Below are 22,605 nucleotides of genomic sequence, written 5' to 3'. Positions count from 1 at the left end.
TATCAGTTGGTTAACAAAACACATGGTGCCATAGGGCTTCTATGAATCAATAACACTGTTAAATAAATTTACCTTTAGTTCATCACAAAAGTATCTACATACATTTGCAAAATCTGTCTTATGCATAAGTTCAAGGCATATAATCTATTCTTTCCACAGGCAGTGCTTGCTGGACATATAAATCCAACAACTCCCTGTAATAATTCCGTGCTTTCCCTCAATTATCCCCATGGTTTACTGTTAAGAACCATGTTGGAACTTTCATTTTTCAGGAAGGGGAAACTGAGGCTCAGAGCCAGGCAGGAACTTGCTCAGGATCACCTAAAAAGTTTATGGCACAGGTGGCGCAGTGGTTAAGAATCCGCCTGCCAATGCAGGGGACACGGGTTCGAGCCCTGGTCCGGGAAGATCCCACATGCGGCCGAGCAACCAAGCCCGTGCGCCACAACTACTTAGCCTGCGCTCTAGAGCCCGGGAGCCACAGCTGCTGAAGCCCGTGCGCCTAGAGCCCGTGCTCCGCAACGGGGGAGAGGCCACCACCATGAGAAGCCCGCACACCGCAAGGAAGAGTAGCCCCCGCTCGCTGCAACTAGAGAAAAGCCTGCACGCGGCAACGAAGACCCAACGCAGCCATAAATAAATAAATAAATAAGTTTATGGCACAGTCAGGACTGAGACCCAAGGCTTGGGATACCCAGCCCAGGTCACTGTGTAACTCGGGCCAGCCCCCTCACTGCGTGTCCCTTTGTCATCAGGGAGACAACACAGAATGCTGTGGGGGTACAAAAGCAGACCTGCCAGATTCTCCTGGTGCTAGCCTCTAGGGTACCCAAGTGGGTACAGGCCCCTGGTCCTCTGGCCACACTGGCTGCCGGGCATTCCAGGACCCTGGCAACCTGCCAGGAGTGAAAACAGAGCCGCAGGCTCCTGAGCCGCATTCTGCCCCCTCCTCTTGGGTCTGCATCTCATTGCTGGGCTTGCAACATGCCTAATCTCTGCGGGTGCAGACTCAGAGGAGCCAGCTGAGAGGGAGCATTGCCAGCAGCTTGGAGTCCTCTATGAGGCCTGCTGACCCCCCCACCCCCACCCCGCCCTCCCCTAAGCCCCTCTCTGGGCAAGCAGGGCCAGAGCAGTCTGCAGAAACAGTTGCTGGAGCTTCACCTGCCTCGGGCCTTACCGTGCCCGCTGAGCTGGACCTAATGAAGGACACAAGCCCGTGTCCTCCCTCACTTCCCAAATGGAAGTTCATTCAGTCCTGCCACATCCCATCTTCTCCCTCCCTGCCCCCATGACCTTCATTACAGACACAGAAAGGAGTTGTAATACACACCAGTTATGTAAGTGAGAGTTGATTCTGGTTCTCCAGGCAGCTGGACCCCTCCAAGAATGAAAAGAACTTAATTGTGCAGCCAGTCAATAAATAGGTATCAAATAATGAGTACTTTGTAACCCATCGTGTTTCCCTTTTTGCCTCAGCTGCCAGGAGGCTCAGAACTGAATGGAAAGCTAGATCACTAAACATCTTACCACTGATTCTGTGTATAATTGGCATTACTCCTGTCCATGAGGTCTCTGGTTGTTCAACTGTCCTGTTGAGTATGAGTTTATGTTATAAATCGTCACAATTTTTTTAATGGGATGAAGGTGGGATGTAAATGAAAAATAAGACATGAAAGTAAGTGGCCCACAGACATCTCTACTTTGAGATTCAAATGAATGCTTTTTTTTTTTTTATAAGGGGATGTTTTCCCCAGGACCATTTAAGACTTAGAAAAATGTCTGTGTGCCTCTTCCCTCTGTCTCTCTGAGTCTCCCTCTCCCTTCCCCCCTTCCTTTTTCTCTGATTTCCTCTCCTCTCCCTCTTCCCCTCCAGCCTTTATTCTCTTACTATTGCCTACTTCTCCCTCCTTTCCTTCCCCACCAGTCTCTCTTCCCTCCATCCCCCCTCTCCTTTCTCTTCCTGCTCACCCCCTTGCCTTTGGCAGCCAGTTTACTATTAATATCCCTTACAAACCCTTAGCACTTGGCTCTTTCCAAGACCTTGACCCAGCCTTTGTCTCAGTGATTTCTCTGGGGCAATTTTGATTATTTCCATTTTACCAAGGAAGACACTAAGGCCTAGAGAGTTGAAGTCATATGCCCATGGTTGCACAGCTTATGCTTTACACTTATTATCAAATTCAGGCTCCAGGCCTCAGGAGTCTAATCCCATCACACTCTCACTGTCCCTCACTGCCTCTCGATGCCAGCCTCCCCCACCTTACCTGGCAGAGGTCACGAGAAAGTACCCCATGAAGAGGGTTCAAAACAATAACCCACCCACGCTATCTCCCCCTCTGAGGTCTCTTACAGGGTTGAGATACTCAAAGGGGCCAGAAGGACGTATTGGTGGGAGACAGTGAGTTATGACGGGTCATTTGGTCATGAATTCACTTGGCAAATATTTATTGAGAATATGCTATGTGATAGGCGAGGCTGAGACCCGGGTAAGGCAAGCAAGGCACCTAGGGGTGCAAAATTGAAGGAGGCACTCAGTCTCAGGAGCCAATCCTGCAAGCGCATGACCCTGAGAATGGGTGCCTCCTTAAAGTTTATGCCCTAGCATATGGCTTGTCTTTCACTTGTTCTGCCCTGATGTCAGGTACTCACTGTTACAAGTGCTGGCCATTCAGTGGTGAGCAAAAAGGCCTGCCCTCTGCCCTTGGGGAGCTTCTAATCTATTATGGGAAACAGATATTCATCAAATAATCATACTAACAGAAGACTGCTCTATGAGTGACAAGTGCCATGAGGAAAGGGACATGGGGCTAGAGAGGGTATTATGGAGGGGGGGACAGTGAGGGCTGAAGAACGGGTAGGAGTTTTCCAGGTGTGTTCCAGGTGGAATACACAGCAAGTTCACAGGCCCCCCGGCAGGGTGGAGCATGGCGTACAGGTGAAGCCGGGGGAGGGCAGAGAGGCTAGAACAGGACAGCTCAATGCAAAATGGTCCCAAGCGGTCAGTTCCTATTATAGTGCCAGAGTCTGCAAATGGCTGACTTAAAATAAATCCAATCCAAAGGAGAGAATTCAAAGCCACTCCTTAATGATGTCGTGCATACCCGTCTTCCTGATGAGCTTTCTTCAGTGGATGTAGAGAGACGGTGCCTAGCTCCCTAGCTCCCTCCAAACACGTCTCTGTCTGTTTAATACAGCAACGTCTGTGATAGAATCTAATACTTGACACATTTTCCCCATGAAGAAATGGAAGCACAGAGAAGTTAGATAGCCTGCTGCCCAGGTCAGCTCAGGCTGTCATAACAAAATGCCATAAACTGGGTGGCTTACACACCAGACACTTATTTCTCACAGTTCAGGAGGCTGGGAAGTCCAAGATCAAGGTGCTGGCTAATTTGGTTCCTGGTGAAGGCTCTCTTCCTGGCTTGCAGACTGTTGCCTTCCTACTGTCCTCACCTGGTGGAGAGAGAGGGGGCGCTCTGGTGTCTCTTCCCCTTCTTTAAGGGCACCAGCCCTATTAGATTAGGGCCCCATCCTTATGACCTCATTTAACCTTTATCACCCCCTCGCAGGCCCTGTCTCCAAATACAGGCACACTGCGGGTTAGGGCATCCAACGTAGGGATTATGGATTTTTTTAATTTTTTCCTGAGGGGGCACATACAAACATTCAGTCCTTAACACCTGCCCAGGGTCACATAGCCAATAGCTGGCGTTTGAACACAAGCAGTGGGTTCTGGGAGCCCAGGCTCCTAAACTCTAGACCAGCTGCCTCAGGATGTGTTGCGTGTAAATGTTGTCCATGCGGTTGAGAAGTGCTCCTTAGGACAGGGGTGTTGTGACCGTTTATAAATCCACTGGGTCCTGCCCCCACCTGGCAGCTGCACCTATGGGCTGAGTCCTGAACCCACCCCAGGGTGATTCGGGTGATACTTCTAGAAGAAGACTGGGCTGAGGGTGTGGCATGAAAGTGAACCAGTCCTGAAACAAAACGCTTACATTTCGGGGTCCTGCTGTTTCCCATTTACTCAGAGGAGGCCCTAGGCTCCAGTGCAGACTTCGCCAGGAATGGGCTGCGTGACCTTGGGCGAGTCACTGGACGTCTAGGTTCCTGCCTCGCTGACCCCCAACCCCTGCCCACCTCACGGGTGGCTGGGGGGCCATTTCGTGGGCTACAGGGTCAGCCAAGCACCAACCTTGGGGCCCCTCGCAGACGCCGGTCCCCACCCTAGGTCGCGCGGGTGGGGAAGGGGCGGGCTTGCGGTGCGTGGCCGGCGACTTGGGTGTCGCTGGCGCTCTGGCCGCGCCGCAGGCCGCGCTGCCGCCGTGCCGAGTGGGCTGCGGAGGCTGGGAGGGCGCGCGGTGGGCCGCGGGGCCCAGCCTCCCCGGCGCTATCATTCTCACCAGACGCCCGCGAGGCGCCCCCCGGCCCGCGTGGGGGCCGAGACCCGCGGGAGGGGCTGGAATTCCTCCCAGGCGGGGCCCCCTCCCGCCGCCCCTCCCGGGCGCCCGCTTCCTCCCGCTCCCCGCGCGCCCCCCTCCCGGCCGCCAGCCAACTGCGTGCCCCCGGGGCCGGCAAGAAGCCACATGCCCCCGCAAGGAATGCCGGGCCTGGCGGCTGGGGGGCGGGCGCTGGGCAGGGCCGGGCTGGGCAGGGAGCGCCCCGCCGGGAAGGTTGGTGAGAGGGAGAGAGGGAGAGAGCGAGCCCGCGCCCTCCCCGGCCCCCCGCGCCGCCCCTGCTTCCAGCCGGTGCGCAGTGCCGGCCGGATCTCGGGATCTCACACTTTCCCAGCCGGACACACAGCCGGGATAACCCGCGGGCTTCAGGAGCGGGGGGGGGGGGGGGGGGGGGGGGGTCCCGGGGGGGTGCGGGGGGGCTGGGGCGGGGCTTCTAGGCCCGGCCCGGGCCTCCCCCGCCCCCCTCCGCGCGCCCCCAGTCCCCGCCGGCTCAGAGAAGGGGGCAGGCCGTCACGTTTCCCCACACCCCTCCCGCTGCCGGCGGCTTTGGGGCCCCGGTGGGGAGCAGGGGGCTGATTAGCCGAGGAGCAGGGGTGTGGCCAGCGGGGCCCCGGGTAGTGAGTCACACACGCTGCTCGCCCAGTCCGGGGGCCGAGCGAGCTCCCAGCCGGAGCTGAGCGCTGTTCTGGCCCGAAGAGTGTCCCCGGGCTTGGCATGAGGACCCTGGGGTGCCAAGGGAGGGGCTGAAGCCCAGCGCGGTGGTGGAGGAGGGCGGTAAGCTGCGGGCTAGGGAGACTCCCCTAGAGAGAGCTGGGTGGGGCTTGGAGTCAGGGCCGGCCCACACGGGGACCCCCAGGCCCCGCCTGTACCTGCTCTGCAGGCTGGCAAAGCGAGCCTGGCTGCATTCCCTGGCAGCCCCTGGGTGAGGGGCTGTGCAGCCAGGCGCTCAAGGCCCATTTCATCTGCCTGCCCCCTTTGGCCCCAGCTGGACTTGAGTCAATCCCTCCCCTGCTCCCCATTGCAGAGTTTTGTGCAGAGGCTCCTGTGGGTCCCTCATACCCTTTGCCCTTTGGTCTTGGGGTATAGGCTGTGCTTCCCAGCCCTGCCTCCTGGCCTGAGCTACTCCCGGCCCCTGACCCCATGGGGCTGGTGGCTCCAGTCGTCCCCAGGACCAGCCCAGGATAGAAATGGCATTTCCTCTTGGCCGGGCTACAGCTGTTTTTGTTGTCTGTGTTCTTAAGCGCTTCCTCTGGGGATGGCAGGGAGGGTAACCAGACTCCAGGAGACCCCCGCTTGCCCTCTTTGCCACTCACCCCTCTTCCCCTGTCTCTTTGATCCTCTTCCTGTGGTGGTCCCGCCTTCGCGTCCCCAGGACAGAATGACTGAGAACATGAAGGAGTGCTTGGCGCAGACCAAGGCAGCCGTGGGGGAGATGGTGACGGTGGTGAAGACAGAGGTCTGCTCACCGCTCCGCGACCAGGAGTATGGCCAGCCCTGGTGAGGCCCCAATGTGGGGACAGGCAAGGGAGAAGGGAGGCGGCATTGCTGGGCTGGGTTGATGGGAGACCCTGGGAAGACATCCCATGCTTTACTCATCTTCCATATTCTGCTCTGGGCAACTCCTAGGACCAGGGGTGAGCACAGGCTCTAGAAAAACCCAAGCAGTGGCCCAAGAAAGCCTGAACCCAGGTCTCAGGACTCCTACCTTTCCACTACCCACTGCACTGAACAAGCAGGTGGGCTGGGGTTCCTCCACCTGACTCACATCCGGCCACGTCCTCGGTTTCCCTGCCCACCAGCCTCTCACTCTGATCGCTTTGTGCTTTCTCTACTGGCCCCTGTCCTGGCCAGCTCTAGGAGACCAGACCCCTCCGCCATGGAAGTGGAGCCCAGGAAACTGAAGGGGAAGCGTGACCTCATCATGCCCAAAAGCTTCCAGCAAGTGGACTTCTGGTGTAAGTGGAGCTTGGGGCTACTCTTGGCCACTCCGCGTGCCCTTCACCCCCACCCCCACCCCCCATCCCATCTCTGCTTAGGGAATCTGCAGTGAGAATACTGAAGATAGACACTCACCTATTATGTACCAGACACAGGTCCAGGCCCCAGTTAATCCTCACCATTAGCCACTGAGGTGTCCATTATTTGGTCCCATTTTCCAGGGGAGGACACTGAGACTTGGTGAGGGTTAAATACCACCTGCGTCAGGTCCCACAGCTCACAGATGCACAGCTGCAATTCAAACCCAGACCTATTTGACTCCAGTCATGATCTTTCTTCTATTTTTTCAAACTGGCTTCCTTGGCGTTGGTGGGTGTGTCCTTTGAGTCCCCAGGGAGGGGAGTGAGTTATCACTACTGAAGACTCAGGGGCCTCTGACTGGCTGGGGTGGAGCCAGGGCTGGGACTCCCGAGTCCCATGCTGTGTACTTTCCACTGGCTTACACTGTCCTCAGGGTGGGCCTCCCATCAGCCCCTTAGCCACCTCCATGGGGGTCCTACCTCCCAACTGAGGCTCTCTTTCCTCTTTCCATCCCTCCAGTCTGCGAGTCCTGCCAGGAGTACTTTGTGGATGAGTGCCCGAACCACGGTCCCCCGGTGTTTGTGTCCGACACGCCGGTGCCTGTGGGCATCCCAGACCGGGCGGCCCTCACCATCCCCCAGGGCATGGAGGTGGTCAAGGAAGCCAGTGGGGAGAATGACGTGCGTTGCATAAATGAGGTCATCCCCAAGGGCCACATCTTCGGCCCCTATGAGGGGCAGATCTCCACCCAGGACAAATCAGCTGGCTTCTTCTCGTGGCTGGTGAGTGTCTCCCGGGCTGTGCCTCGGAAAAGGGTGCCACGAACATGGAAGGAAACCAGCAGGGGGAGCCATACGCTGGCCCAGAGCTTTTCTGCCATCACTCCTGGACACGTGGATGATGGATCTTGCTGTCCCCTTGCCCCTGTGACCCTTGGTGGCCGAGGGCCATGCGGAGGAGCCCCATCTGGCAGTAGTCAACAGAATCAGTGGTGGGGCAGTTTCTCCATGAATCCTCATGCGTGTGTCTGGCGGGCCATTCTATGACATTTATGAAGGGTTTACCCAAGCCCTCCTCTGGAGTGGGTGACCTGGAGCTGGGACTGTGGGGATGCATAGCATGACGTTCAGCTAAAAAAGCAGTAATATCCAATGCTAGAGGTAAAGCTTCCAACAAGACGTGCACGGTCCCTGCCCTCTGAGAGTGGACAGTCTGGTGGGGAGCACAGGCAGTGAACAAATACATGCACATGTGACAATTGCTACTGAAGGGGGAATACGGGACGCTCTGGGTACACAGGGAGATGGCAGCGTTCACAGAGCTCTGGGATTTGGGGCCTGGAGGCTGAGTTCATCATGTCAGCCAGGTTTGCGAATTACTATCTAATGTGACCTTGGATGAGTCATTGAACCTCTCTGTGCCAGTAATCATAGCTGATGGTGAAGATGAAATGAGTTAATGCTGCAAAGTTCTTAGAATCCTGCTTGCCTTTAGTAAGCACACAGTGGCTGTCAGCTATTATTGTTGTTCTGGGCCTACTTGGGTTTGGGCAAGATCTCCTCTGGTCTGAGACTTGAAGAATGAGTAGCAGTTAGTAGAAGAGGGATGGAAAAATGCTCCGTGTAGGCAGAACAGCTGAGAGAGAGGAACCTAAGAAGTCTGGTGGGGCAGCAGCAGTGAGCCTGAGAGGCAGAGCGGCGAGACTTGGCAGGAGAGGGAGGTGGGAGCCAGATCATGCTGTGTTTCATAGGCCATGACAAGTGCATCCTTCATCCTGTGGGTCAGGGGAAGCCATCGGAACGTTTCAAGCAGAGGTGTGACATGGTAGGTTGCAGAATGGAGAATTGGGATTCTAGGTAAAAGGCTGGGGTGGGAATTCACATCTGGAAAGATGGTGGCTTAAACTCAAGTGCTAGAGGTGAGCACGTTTGAGAGAGATTTAGTGGGGAGAATCCCCAAGCTTCGTTGATAGACAGGATGTGAAGGTGAGGAAGAGGGATTTTCAGATTCGAAAAGGAAGGATTATCAGTGATGACTTTCAGGCACCAAACTTGAACACAGATGGGGGACATGGAACAGTAGAGAGAGGCAGGCTGGGGGTAGGAAGATGAGTCATTTATCGTTAAATAAACACCTCTTGAAGGTCTGCTTTGTGCCAAGCACTGGGCTGGCTCTGGGGACGCAATGGTGGACCAGATCAGACATCAGTCCTGCCCTCGTAGAATTTACTGTGGGGAAGATGGAAGAAATTAAAGAATAAGATAAGCATCAATAAATGTAACATTGGGGCTTCCCTGGTGGCACAGTGGTTGAGAGTCCGCCTGCTGATGCAGGGGACACGGGTTCATGCCCCGGTCCGGGAAGATCCCACATCCCGTGGAGCGGCTGGGCCCGTGAGCCATGGCCGCTGAGCCTGCGCGTCCGGAGCCTGTGCTCCGCAACGGGAGAGGCCACAACAGTGAGAGGCCCGCGTAACGCAAAAAAAAAAATGATAATAAAAAAAAAATAAATGTAACATTATGGCTCTGAAAGGTAATAGAGAGACAGTGGGGCTAGGAGAAAAGTGATCAACCAAGGGATTTGATGGGGCCAGAAGTCGGGGAAGGCTTCCTAATAGTTGAGCTGTGATTGAAGGAAGAGAATTCCCACCAGGTGATGATTGGTGAGGGGCATGAAGATGGATGGAATACCATGAGCAAAGGTCCTGTGGCAGAAGAGAGCATGGTACGTTTGAGCAACTGGGAGGTCAGTGTGCCTGGAGTGCAGCAAACATGGGCCTGGCAGAGACAGCGGCTCGGTCATGTAGGGCCCAGTGGGCCAAAGTGGGACTTCCGTTCTCCATTTTAAGAACAGCGAAAAGCTTTCATTTATGTTTTGAAAGGGTGACTTTGGCTTCAGGCTGGAGAACTGCTGGGGTAGAGCCATTGGTCAAGAATGGACGTCTGCACCCCAGTCAGAGGACTGTGTTCGTTCTTGAAGTCGGTGACGGTGGAGGGTTGAGCTAGGGTGGGGCAGAGACATGGAGACAAGTGAACTGGTTCGTGAACTATTTCAGAGATGAAAGAGATTTGACTTGGGAAGAGACCTATTGGCCCAAGTAAGGGAGAGGGAAGTGTCATGAACAACTCCTGCAGCGTTCCTCTCCCTACAGGTGAGGAATGGTGAATTTCTGTGAGAAATGGGGAACGCCAGAAGGGGACTGGGTTGAGGGGAAGATCCTGATTTTGGTTTTGGGCTTGTTGAGTTTGGAGGGATGCCTTGGATATCTTGTTGAGTGATGCCAAGATATCCAAGTAGTGATATCAACTAGGCAGCTTTATATATATGGGTTCAGAGCTTGGAAAGGACGACTGGAGATGTTACTTCATGAGTCACCTGTGCATAGGTGATCAGTGGGGCCAGAGGGCTGGAGGGCAGCCCCCAGGGAGAACGGGCTGAGCGAGAGGTGGAGCAGCCTAAGGACTAAGCTTTGAGGAACTTCAACAGTGAGCGGTCCAGAAGGGGAGCTCGATCCTGCAGGGGAGACAGAGCAAGAGTGGCCTGAGGTGGGAAGGCCAGAAGGTCCAACAATGTCCAACTCTGCCGAGAAGCCAAGCAAGAGAAGGGTTCGAAAGCATTTTCTGGATTTAGTGCCAGGGAAGTCATTGGTGACTTCAGCAAGAGCTGTTACTATAAGCCAGTGGTTGTCAACCTGGGGCAATTTATACCCCCCGCCCCCTTTCTGGGGTAGTTGGAAATGTCTGGATTTTTTTTTTTTTTTTGCCATCACAACTTAAGATGGAGATATGCTACTGGCATCTAGAAGTAAGAGGCCAGGGATGCTGCTAAACCTTTTATAATACATAGGGCAGCCTCCTACAACAAAGAATGATCTGGCCTCAGTCGTCAACAGTACCAGGGCTGAGAAATCCTGCAGAAGAGTAATGAGATGGGAAGCTCATTAGAATGGAGGTGACTGGTATAGTCACTTCTCAGAAGTTTGATTAGAAATAAGTGGAGGAGGGCTTCCCTGGTGGCGCAGTGGTTGAGAGTCCGCCTGCCGATGCAGGGGATACGGGTTCGTACCCCGGTCCGGGAAGATCCCACATGCCACGGAGCGGCTGGGCCCGTGAGCCATGGCCGCTGAGCCTGCGTGTCCAGAGCCTGTGCTCCGCAACGGGAGAGGCCACGACGGTGAGAGGCCCGCGTACCGCAAAAAAAAAAAAAAAAAAAGAAAGAAGTGGAGGAGAGAGACAGGAAGGGTGATGGCTGAGGGAAGACTGGGGTCAAGGGAGTTTGTTAATGAGACATTAACTTCCTTAAAAAACCCAATGGAGGGAGTCCTGCTGAAGAAATGATTTAATATACAGTAGAGATAAGGTGTGATGGGTAAGCTTTTATATTACCTAAGAAGGTTCACATGGAGACACTGGCTGTAGAAAGGAGGTGGGCCAACATTTTTTCTGTCCCTGGAGGGATATCCTAGAGATTTGGAGCAGGTGAAGGGAGGTAACTATAGTAGGCCAAACAATGGCCTCCAAAGATGGCCATGTCCAGATCCCTGGAACTTGTGAATGAATGTGTTATATGGTAAAAGGAACTTTGCACATGTGATTAAGTTAAGGACCTTGAGATGGAGAAATTATCTTGGCTTATCGGGGTGGGCCCACTGCCGTTACAAGCATCTTTTTAAGAGGGAGGCAGGAGAGTTAGAGTCAGAAAGAAAAGATTGGAAGACCCTATGCTGCGGGCCTTGAAGATGGAGAAGGAGCCAGGAGGCAAGGCATGCAGAGTCTACAAAAGGCCAGGAAACAGATTCTTCCCTCAAGCCACCTGAAAAAAACTCAGCCCTGCCAACACCTTGATTTTAGGATTCCTTACTTCCAGAAAAGGAAGACAATAAATTTGTGTTGTTTTAAGCCACCGTGTTTGTGGCCATTTGTTATAGCAGTAGTAGGACACTAATCCAGTGGGCTTATGTGTTTGGGGGGACATCTGCTAAAATGTGCAGAGAGGTGGAGAGAGGTAGCCTGAGACTGAGGAGAAGGCGAGTTCAGGTTGGGATGGGTAGAGATGGAGGTGCCCTCGAGATGCCCAGGTGGCGCTGTCCCGAGGCACGTCGGTGTGTGTGGGTCTGCAGCCGAGGGCAGATGCCTGGGTATGGAGGGAAAACCAAGCATATAAATATATGCAGCTGAAGCCCTGGGAAGGGTTGAGCAGTGGGGTCAGTGCTGCAGAGGGCGAGAAGCTTGAGGATCGAGAACCCATTGGCACACAGGTCTTGGTGTCCTTGGCAGGGGCAGTTTCACGGGTGGAAGCCACATTGCTGTGGATTGAGATGTGAGTGGGAGGTGAAGAGGGGGAGCCAGAAAGGGTGATTGGCTTGTTTTCAAAGTCTGGCTACTCATTGAGCAATTATTATATGCCAGGTGTATACCACATTCTCCCTCAAAACAGTCCCACAGGTGGAGGTGGCTGCCCATCTCATTCAGATAAGGGAACCCGGGACTGAAGAGGTCCAGCAAGCAGCCCCAACTCCCGTAGCTAGTACCTGGCAGACCTTGGGTTCCTTCAAAGACAACATCCCTCCGTGATGCCTGGGGCTTTAAGGAGTTCCATCGTGGGGAGACATGCCTAAGGAGGGGGAGCAGTGAATGTGGTTATGTGTCCAAATTCAATCTATCCTCACAGACACAGAGCAACTCCCATGCACTGGGCACTGCGCAGGAAGTTCTGGAGGTAACACAAATACATGAAGTTTGCTCTCTGTTTTTATAGAGCCTTTGGTTCAGCCACAGGGAGCGGGGACTGAGGTAGATGGGAAGACAGGAGGCCTATTCCCGACCCAGAGTTTGTCTGGTGATTGTGGTGCTACAGTAGGCTGTAGGGGTAGGCAGAACGGGAGTTGGTTTTGGCTGGGCAAATTGGGGATGGGTTTTGAAGGATGGGTAGGAGTTTAGCAGAGGAGGCTGATGCCTTCTCAGCCTGCGGGAAAATCTCAGGGGAGAAAATCTAGTGTCATGCCCAGGAAAGGGCTAGTAGGGTCCCCTTCTTTCCCATCAGAGTCTACCCTGTGGGACAGCCCAGCCGGGAAAGGTTGGAGTCTCTAAAGCAGATAGCTTCCCCAGGTTCGTGGCCTGGCATGGGTCTGGGTCCGGAGAAAAGGGATAATAGGAAGCTCTGGAGTTTGCAGCGTGGTCATAGACCAGCTCCATCTGGTCGTGGCCTGTCGTTCAAGGGCAGGGCCAGAGGCAACAATGTTGCTTCCTTGGAGGTTCCTTCCATGGGCCTCTGAGCTGCGGCATGGGCTTGGGTGCAGGGACAGTATGGCTGGAGATCGCAGGACCACGTGGAGGCTTTGACCTTTGTGATGCAGAGAAGTGAGAGGCGTTGAAGCCTGTGTGTGTGTGTGTGTGTCTGTGTGTCTGTCCTCAGTTGGGGCCTCAGCTAGGGCAAAGCAGGAATGAGGAACAGCTCTGCCTGCTCAGACGATGGGTTGGCTGAATGGTGCGAGGGGAGGAAAGGTGGGCTGAACCACGGCCCTGACTTTGGACCAGGATCCGGAAACTCCACATCCTAAATAAACTGCATTCATCTGTCAAATCCTGTCCCAAAGCTATACTTGTCTGTTCTTGACCTTCTGCCTGCCTTCCAAAGCTCTGGCCTCTTTCCAACACAACACATTTCCTTCCATAACTCAGTATGTAGAGTCTTCTCCAGCAGAAACGATGGTGGTGCTATAAGGATAAGCATAGCCGTTAATGCTTATTGAGTGCCTACTACGTGTCTGGGTCTGTACTCGGCACTTCACAGGATGATCTCATTTGATCCTAGCGATGCCCCTGTGAAGCAGGTATTGTTCTATCCATTGCACAGCGGAGGAAACTGAGGCCTGGAGAGGATGAGTCATTCTGCACAAAGCTAAACGGCTAGTGAGTAGCTGAGCTGGGGTTCAAACCTGGGCAGTGTGCCTCCAGAACCCACCTTCTCATTCGCCCTCCTGGTCCTCTCCACCTCCCTTACTTGTCAGGCCTATGCCTACCTCCTGGCCTTGGTTGACTCTGTTCCACTCATTCTTCCTGCCCAGTACAAGGTCCCTCTCCATCTCCCCTCAACCTGGAGGAAAGCTCGTCCCACTGCGTGCAGTGTGCTGCAGGGACAGGGCCCGGGTTTAGAAGAACCAAATGGCCATTTCCACTTTGCATCTCTCCTTCATGGCCTGGCCTCCTTGGAAGGAGTTTTGCTCTCACTTCTGACTGTTTGGAAAAGAAATTCCCCTTCCTCTGCTTACTCATCTCACTGGAAATCATACACTCCATAAGTCATTGCCAAGGTTGCCAGGCTGCCCTCAGGCACTGCAGGCCAGAGACGATGCTGCAGGCATGAGATGCTTGGGGAGCGCCAGGCAGCCATATGGTTTGGTAAAGAGGCAGAGAAAGAGGAGGCCAGCACAGGGTTTCTGTTTCAGTTTTTCACTGAGACCCAGTCTGGTTCCAGAAGGGATTTAGGGCAGCGTAGCAGCATATATCAAATATAACATGATAGCATATTAAAGCTGAGAGAGAGAGAAGAAAGAAAAACAAGGGTGGAGACCCTAAGTGGAGCCAGGAATGGGGCTAAAAATGCATACCATAATGACCTGTGTGTGCACTTTTAGCTATAGAAGGTCCAAATCCGGCAGCCACTGGGGAAAGGCAGGCCTGCTTAGCTACCGGTGCTTTCTGGCCATAACTCGAGAAGTCCCAGGTAGCTCCCGAGGAGGTCTCCTTTTCTGGGTAGAGGCTGGATGGGAGATTTCCCAGGCCTCCTTATAAAGAGGACACTGGTGGGATTGCTCCCCTGTAGTCAGCCAGCCTCTCTGCCTGCCAGACTCCTACTGTTCTGGGGAGAAGCAGACGTGAAATGGGGTTTCAGCGTTTTCCATTTCAGCTTCCATCGTAAAAATGGGAGATTTATTTTAAAACTTGAAATTGGATGTGCAAAAGCTCATGACGCCCTCCAGAACAGAGTCTGAGAAATCCCAAGTAGCTGGGATAGATGAAGTATGAGCAGACAGCTGCAACAGTGCAAGATGTCAGCGGGAGCAAGGGGTGGGGTGGGGCTCGGAGAAGGGAAGAACAACGGGCTGGTCCAGGAAGGAAAGAAAAGGCCCATTTGAAACAGGTTGGGCTTCTGTGTGTGTGTGAGAGAGTCTGAGCAAGTGCGTTTCATGCTTATTTGTTAATTTCTATTAACTCTTTATTCTGAAAATTTCAAACTCTACAGAAGTATAAGAATAGTATGATCAATAGCCACACACCCTGCATCTAGATTCGCCCGCTGCTAACATTTTATAACAAGTGCTTCAGTCTCTCTCCATATATCTACCTACAGGCATGTGCACGCACGCGCGCGCACGCACACGCACACATTCTTTTTCGTTTGGTTTTTCTGAACTGTTTGAGACGTAGTTCCAGACATCAGGCGTCATGGGCCATGCAGTGTCTGTCACCACTACCCAGCTCTGCCTTTGTACCATGAAAGCAGCCGTAGACAGCGCATGAATGAATGAGCGTTGCTGGGTTCCAATAAAACTTTATTTGTAAGCACTGACATGTGAATTTCATATAAGTTCAAATGAAATTTGAGTTTCACAAGTTTTGAAAATCAAACAAATGAAATTATACGAAAAAACTTTTTTCAATTATTAAAAAAACAACAAGCAAAACCACACTTAGCTCACAGGCTGTATAAAAATAGATGAGGAGCTGGGTTTGACCTGCCGGCAGTAGTTTGCTGACCCCTGTCCTATATAATCACAATATAATTATTATATTCAGGAAGTTTAACCATGGATACAGTACTGTCTCAACTACAATCCATATTCAGATTTTCCCAATTGCCTTGCGTAACGGCCTTGGTAGTTTCCCCTCCATTCAGGACCCACTCAAGCATCACACATTGCATTTACTAGTCATGTCTCATTAGTCTCCTTTATTCTAGAACAGTTTCCCTGCATCGTGTTTTCTCTTTCACGATATCGCTGCTTTGGAAGAGTTCAGGACAGTTGTTTGCAGAACGTTCCACAGTTAGATTTGTCTGATTGTTTCCTCATGATAGATTCAGATTATAGATTTTTTTGGCACAGATGATGTTTTGTCTTTCTGCACTGCAGATAGCAGGAACACACGATGTCCGTTTGTCTTCTCTTTAACCCAGTGCTTTAGCAACTATTGATGATTCTTGCCTGTCAATTATTTTTCATGGTTCAAAATGATTTTTAACCATTCCTTCTACACTTATGACTTCACATTCTTCTGTTAGAAAAAAAAGTGCTCAACTTTCTCCCCCACCCCATTCCTTAAAGTTATTTTTAGTATCAGTATGGACTCAACGATTCTTTTTTTTCTTCAGTGTGTTCTAGTCCATTCCCGTCATTATTCATTTTGAGCTTTAAATTGCCCTAGATTTGGCCAACAGGAGCCCGTTCAGACTGGCTTCTTGTCCTTCTTTTAGTACTTCCTTACTTTCTGTGCAAAGAAGTTCTTTTTTTTTTTTTTTTTTTGCCATGCCACGTGGCATGAAGGATCTTTAGTTCCCTGACCAGAGATCAAACCCATGCCTCCTGCAGTGGAAGCTCAGAGTCTTAACCACTGGACCGCCAGGGAAGTCCCAAAAAAGATATTCTAGCCATCTCTCTTAGGAGCTCTAATTTGTTTTAGTGAGAAATGGTATTTAGAATTCAAATCTCTGGGCACTAGGTGTGTGCATTGCTCTTGGGGTGTCCTTGCTTCTAAGCCTGAACTAGGTTTTGAGGGATGTGTTGAAGTGAGTGGCCAACAGAGTCAGGAAGTGAGGGAACACGGAATCACAAGCAGTGGGCAGAGCATATACAAAGGCCCAGGGATACATGTGTAAGTTGAGGTGTGGAATGGTAATGGGGTACAGCAGAGGTACAGGGTGTGCTTAGAAGGAAAAGTGGAAGATGATGCTAGAAAAAAGTTGCTTTTCTCATGTTCTAAGATGTTATGGATCTTAAAACACTATTGATTCAATATCAGCTTTTCCAGGAATAAAAACATGTACCTCAACCCTAAGATTCCTCTTAATATCAGAAGCATTAAATGGCTTGGCTTGTATAACTTTTATAAATGCTGGTAGTTTGGTTACTGAATCATGAACCAAACCAAAGATTTCCCCCCCAACCCCAAATATAATATGCTAGTGAATTAGTTTTGGCTGGAACTGAGTCTGTAATTCTCTCTGTAATTCTCAAACTCTATTATATGGAACAAAAATAAAGCATGAGGGCTTCCCTCGTCGCTCAGTGGTTGAGAGTCCACCTGCCGATGCAGGGGACACGGGTTCGTGCCCCGGTCCGGGAAGATCCCATGTGTTGTGGAGCGGCTGGGCCCGTGAGCCATGGCCGCTGAGCCTGCGAGTCCGGAGCCTGTACTCTGCAATGGGAGAGGCCACAACAGTTGAGAGACCCGTGTACTGCAAAAAAAAAAAAAAAAAAACAAACATGAAAAACTATTCTGAACTCTTCTGAATTTTCACTATAAGCCAGCTTGACCTTCAACATTCCTTGTCTCCTCAGCACTTCCACTGCAGTTGTGTTTCTCACTTTTGTTATATTGAGGCCACTTTTTAAAATATATGTATATATTTTACTAGAGTTACCATGCTGTACATTACATACCCAGGACTAATTTATTTTGACCACCTTCCTGCATTTTGACAACACCCCACCTCCCGCCTCTGGCAATCATCCGTTTTCTGTATCTATGCATTCAGGGTTTGTTTGTTGTTTTAGATTCCACATATAAGTGTGATCATACGGCATTTGTCTTGATCTCACTTATTTGTCTTAGCACAGTGCCTTCAAGGCCCATCCATGCCATTGCACATGGCAGGATTTCCTTCCTTTTTATGGCTGAAAAATATTCCCTTGTATATCTATCCACATATTCTTTATCCATTCATCCATTGATGGGCACTTAGGTTGTTTCTATTTCTTGGCTGTTATAAATAATGCTGCAGTGAACATGGGGGTGTAGATATCTTTTTGTGTTGTTTCCATCAGTTAAATACCCAGAAGTAGAATTAGTGGATCATATGGAAGTTCTATTTTTAATTTTTTAAGGAGCCTCCATACTGGTTTCCATAGTGGCTGCACCAATTTACATTCCCAAAACAGTGCTCAAGGGTTCCCTTTTCTCCACATCCTCGTCAACACTTGTTATTTCTTGTCTTTTTGGTGAAAGCCATTCTGACAGGTGTGAAGTGATATCTCATTGTGGTTTTAATTGCATTTCCCTGATGACTGGTGATGTTGAGCATCTTTTCATGTACACTTTGGTCAGGTGTCTGACTTTTATTCTTTTTTTTTTTTTTTTTTTTTTTTGCGGTACGCGGGCCTCTCACTGTTGTGGCCTCTCCCGTTGCGGAGCACAGGCTCTGGATGCGCAGGCTCAGTGGCCATGGCTCACGGGCCCAGCCGCTCCACGGCATGTGGGATCTTCCCGGACCGGGGCATGAACCCGTGTCCCCTGCATCGGCAGGCGGACACTCAACCACTGCGCCACGAGGGAAGCCCTGACTTTTATTCTTTATGGGGTCCCAGTGTTACATTAATTTTATTCTAAAGTTACTTTAAAAGGTTTAAACATAAAAAACTAGATAAACACATTTCTTATAGCTTTTAAACAACTATAAAACCGAGACAGACTTAAAAATATAAAATGAATAGAACTATACAAACCAACATAATTCAAATGAACAAAATCAATGTCCTGTGTTGGATAATGTTTTACTTAAACTAACGTGCTGTTTATAGGGTGAATACTACTTAGACACAGCTTCTTCCACATTTGGCATGCCTGTGCTTTTGTGTGCCATGTGACACTTTTCTTTGTTTGTCTCTATTTAAAACAATGGGAAATCTTTCATTAATGCAACTGCCATGATGTTTCTTAGTCTTTGCCAGAATGCATCATTTACATATTAAACTTTGTATCTGTTCTTTTTTCATTGGCTCATGGCAAGTAGTAATAATTGGTGCTGTACAGTCAGCTGTTACGATGTAACAAGCAGTGGAATAGAACGGAGCTCTGTAAACTTTTTGTGTTAAGGGGCCAGATAGTAGGTATTTTAGGCTTTGTGGCCCCTACAGTGTCTGTCACACTACTCAATCCTGCCATTGCGGTGTGAGAGCAGCCGGAGGTGTGTGTGTGTTCTAGTAAGACTTTGTTTATGGAGACTGAAATTTGAATTCCGCGTAATTTTCACGATGAAAGAGTCTTTTTTTTTTTTTGCGGTATGAGGGCCTCTCACTGTTGTGGCCTCTCCCGTTTCGGAGCACAGGCTCCAGACGTGCTGGCTCAGCGGCCATGGCTCACGGGCCCAGCCGCTCCGCAGCATGTTGGATCTTCCCGGACCTGGGGCACAAACCCGTGTCCCCTGCATCGGCAGGCGGACTCTTAACCACTGCGCCACCAGGGAAGCCCAGTAGTCTTCTTTTGATTTATTTTCAGCCATTTAGAAATGTACAAACCATTCTTAGCTGGTGGGCTGTACAAAACAATTGGGGGGTGCTGGATTAAGCCCGCAGGCCCTGGTTTGCTGACCCCTGGCATATAGAACAACAATCATTGAGCCTTGCTTGGGTATCTGCTGGTTGATTGCAGATCCTCATTGATTCTGGTGTGTCCACTGGTTCCCTGCGGTTGGGCTGATTTAGTTGGGCTTGGCTGGGCTGCTCAGCTTCCAGCCGCAGGGTGAGCTTGGCTGCTCACCGAGGGCCAAGTCTGCTCCAAGTGTGTGTTCTGGGCCCAGACTGAAGAGGCAGAGGCTCCCTGGGGAAGCTCTTCTCATCCCGGAGGCAAGCCCACCCTCACAAGCACGTTTCAAGCCTGTGTCTGCATCATGCGAGTTAACACCCCATTGGCCAAATAAGTCACGTGGCTGAACCCAAGGTCAAGGAGTGAAGAAGTATGGGCCACCTGTAAGACAGAGTCTAGTGCGGAGTCACACGGCCAGGATGATAGAGGGGTGAGAGCTGCGCCAAGGATTCAGTCTACAATGGGTGCCAACTCAGTCACAAGCACAATACTCTTTTTTAATTTTTTTTTTGGCTGCACTGTAGGGCTTGCGGGATCTTTGTTCCCAGATCAGGGATCTAACCCAGGCCCCCTGCAGTGGAAGCGTGGAGTTTTAACCGCTGGACCACCAGGGAGTTTCCACAAGCACAATACTCTTGTGGGGCAGAAATCTCATGGGGATTCCCATGTATTGATTTTTTTTTAATGAAAACATTGAATTAAACATTCTTAGAGAGAACTTTCGGATCTTGAGAACATATCCAAAGACCCGACTTTGAGAAACACTAATCTCTAGTGAACTTTCTGGCTTTAATAATAGGGGTTTGGGGGTTTTCTGGTGTTTGAAAATTCCTCCAGGAGAAGTCTTGTCTGATTTATACCCCCAGAGCCAAATTCAGCACCGCTTAAACCGCAGTGGGTCCTCAGCAAATGGTAGTTAGGGTTGGTGGGCAAGCATCATCATAATAGCAACAACAATTGCTGTCTTTTGTTGGGCACTAAAGGATTTGTGTGTCTTAATTCTTGTATCCTCACAATGGTTCTATGGGATAGGTATTATTATCCCCCTTTTACAGATTGGGAAACTGGGGCTTAAAGGGCCAGGTTACTTGTCTGAGACCACACAGTGTGGAACCAGGTCTTCGAACCAAAGCTTGAGCTCCTAATCTCCAACCCCGAATGTGACTGTCTAGATGCCCACGTGACATCTGTTGGTCTTCCCACTGCCACCAATACACCCTTTTCTCTGGGGAAGGCTTTTCAAGCCAGTGACATAAGGTTGTTTCCTTTTCCTTGTCTGATTGCTGCTGATGAAGATTTGGCAGATATTTTTAACTGCATTATTGAGGTGGAAGTCATGTACCATACAATTCACCCATTTAAACTGTGTAATTCAATGGTCTTTAGTATATTCCCAGATATGTGCAGCCATCACCACAGTCAGTTTTAGTACATTTTCATCACCTCAAGAAGTAACTCCATCCTTTAGCTGTTACCCGCCTCTTCCCCTCTTTCCCTTCCAGCCCTAGGCATCCACTACTCTACTCTTTGTCTCTATCGATTTCCCTATTCTGGACTTTTCATGTGAACGAAATCAGTCATATACTATGTGGTCTTCTGTGACCAGCTTCTTTCACGTGGCTTAACATTTTCAAGGTGCGTCCGCGTTGTGACAGGTATCATTTCTTTTTATGGCCAAATAATATTCTACTGTGTGGATATACCACATTTTATCTGTGCATTCTTGCGTGGACAGTTAGGTTGTTTCCACCTTTTGGCTCTTATGAATAATGCTACTGTAAACACTTGTGTACAAGTTTCTGTGTAGACATATGTTTTCCCATCTCTTGTGTCTGTGCTTCAGAATGGAACTGTTGGGTCATATGGTAACTCTATGTTTAATCGTTTGAGGAGCTGCCAGACTGTTTCCGGAGTGGCTGGACCATTTTACATTCCCACCAACAGTATATGAGGGCTCTGATTTCTCTCTTCTGGTTTCCAGCATTTACTGTTACCTGCCTTTTTGATTCTAACCATCCTAGTAGGTGTGAAGCGATATCTCCTTGTGGGCCTTTGGGTTTTTTCTCTGCTTTTTTCTGTCTCTTGTCCATTTCACTGGTTATTAGGGAGAGTTGCCCATGGTGGGTGTGCAGGTTGTGTTCTGAATAACCCCACGGGGTGAGTTTCACACCCGCCCTGTCACCACCTCCCTCTGCCTTGTTAACCAGGAAGACCTTTCAGGTCTGTAGCATGATGTATAAAATTTGTTGCCAGCTAATTTCTCTCTGACCGCATGCCCATTCTTATTTGCATTTTTGCTGCCTCCCACATGGGCACATTCTCCTGGCTGTCTCCCCGACCCTTGCCCCAAGACCCTCATGTCAGGCATAATAAAGAGACAGGATTCAGACCAGTTTCCTGACCCTGCTCCTCAAGTCCTGGTCCAAGGGCTTATTTCATCAGTTTCACCAACAGCCAGATTCATTACCAAGGAGAGTGAGGCTGAGTGTGTTCAGGGTAGAGGGTGGTCGTTTCTGTGGCTGCTTCCAAAGCTGGGTGCCTTTTCCAGGCAGAGCAGAGGGACTTGGGAAAGGAAGAGCTGTCTGCATTGGTGACAGGGCTCTGGACTCACATTCCTCCCACTTGAAAGAAGCGTGTTTTGGGGCTAGTCACCGTTCTCTCTGAGCTCTAGTTTTCTTATCCATCAAATGGGGAGGCACAGTCTAATGGAACATAACCCCATGAGTTGCTATTATTCACGCTTGTTGCATGCCTGGTGTGTAGTAGGTGGTGAGCACGTTGCAGCTTTATTATCTCCAGTTAGCTTCACACGGGTTTCAGGACCAGCTGGGGGTGATGAGTGAAATTACAGTTGTAAAAGCTGGATGTGGAATTTGGGATTGTATGTAAACATGCCTCATTTACCAGGTCTCCAGGGCCTTTTTGAAATTTGATAAATAGAATAATGAAAGGAAGTACGTACAGTTGTTCCTCAGAATTGGCGGGGATTGGTTCCAGGGACCTCCATGGATACCCAAATCCATGGATGCTCAAGTCCCTTCTATAAAATGGTGCAGTGTTTGCATATGACCTACACATATCCTCCTGTGTATTTTAAATCATCTCTAGAATACTTATAATACCTAATACAATGTATATGCTATGTAAATTGTTGTATATGCTATGTAAATTGTTGTAAATGCTATGTAAATAGCTTCTGGTGTGTGGCAAATTTAAATTTTGCTTTTTGGAGCTTCTGGAAAAAAGTTTTAAAAATAGTTTTGATCCTTGGTTGGTTGAATCCGTGGGTGTGGAACCCGCAGATACATAGCGCTGACTGTACTAATTCCATTATCAGTTAAATGGTGGTGTGGGAGGTGTGGGGATGGGTTAGATCATGGTTCTTGAGCCTTCTTGAGTCACCTGGGGGTTATACTCATATGCTCATATACTCATATACCTAGGGGGCTATACTCATATACTCATATACCTAGGGGGTTATACTCATATACTCATATACCTAGGGGGTTATAGTCATATATATTCATAAAATGCTATGCACATTTTAAGGG

General features: G+C 50.2%; 1 protein-coding gene across 2 annotated transcripts in view; it reads left to right on the top strand.

Annotated features, from left to right (window-relative positions):
• Window positions 1-5,832: 5,832 nt before the first annotated feature.
• PRDM11 (PR/SET domain 11) overlaps window positions 5,833-22,605 on the top strand; it is a gene marked incomplete at both ends in the record, with an annotated part of 48,503 nt that continues 31,730 nt past the window's right edge. For both annotated transcript variants that reach the window (XM_079708403.1, XM_079708404.1), the window contains 3 exons: window positions 5,833-5,951; window positions 6,306-6,409; window positions 6,993-7,255. In XM_079708403.1, the coding sequence (XP_079564529.1) occupies window positions 5,833-5,951; window positions 6,306-6,409; window positions 6,993-7,255 (486 nt within the window). The remainder of the gene's footprint in view (window positions 5,952-6,305; window positions 6,410-6,992; window positions 7,256-22,605) is intronic.

The sequence above is a fragment of the Hyperoodon ampullatus genome, assembly GCF_949752795.1.
Source record: "Hyperoodon ampullatus genome assembly, chromosome: 7".
NCBI lineage: Eukaryota > Metazoa > Chordata > Mammalia > Artiodactyla > Ziphiidae > Hyperoodon > Hyperoodon ampullatus.
The sequence above is the reverse complement of the archived record's forward strand: the minus strand, read 5'-3'. Positions and strand labels throughout refer to the sequence as shown.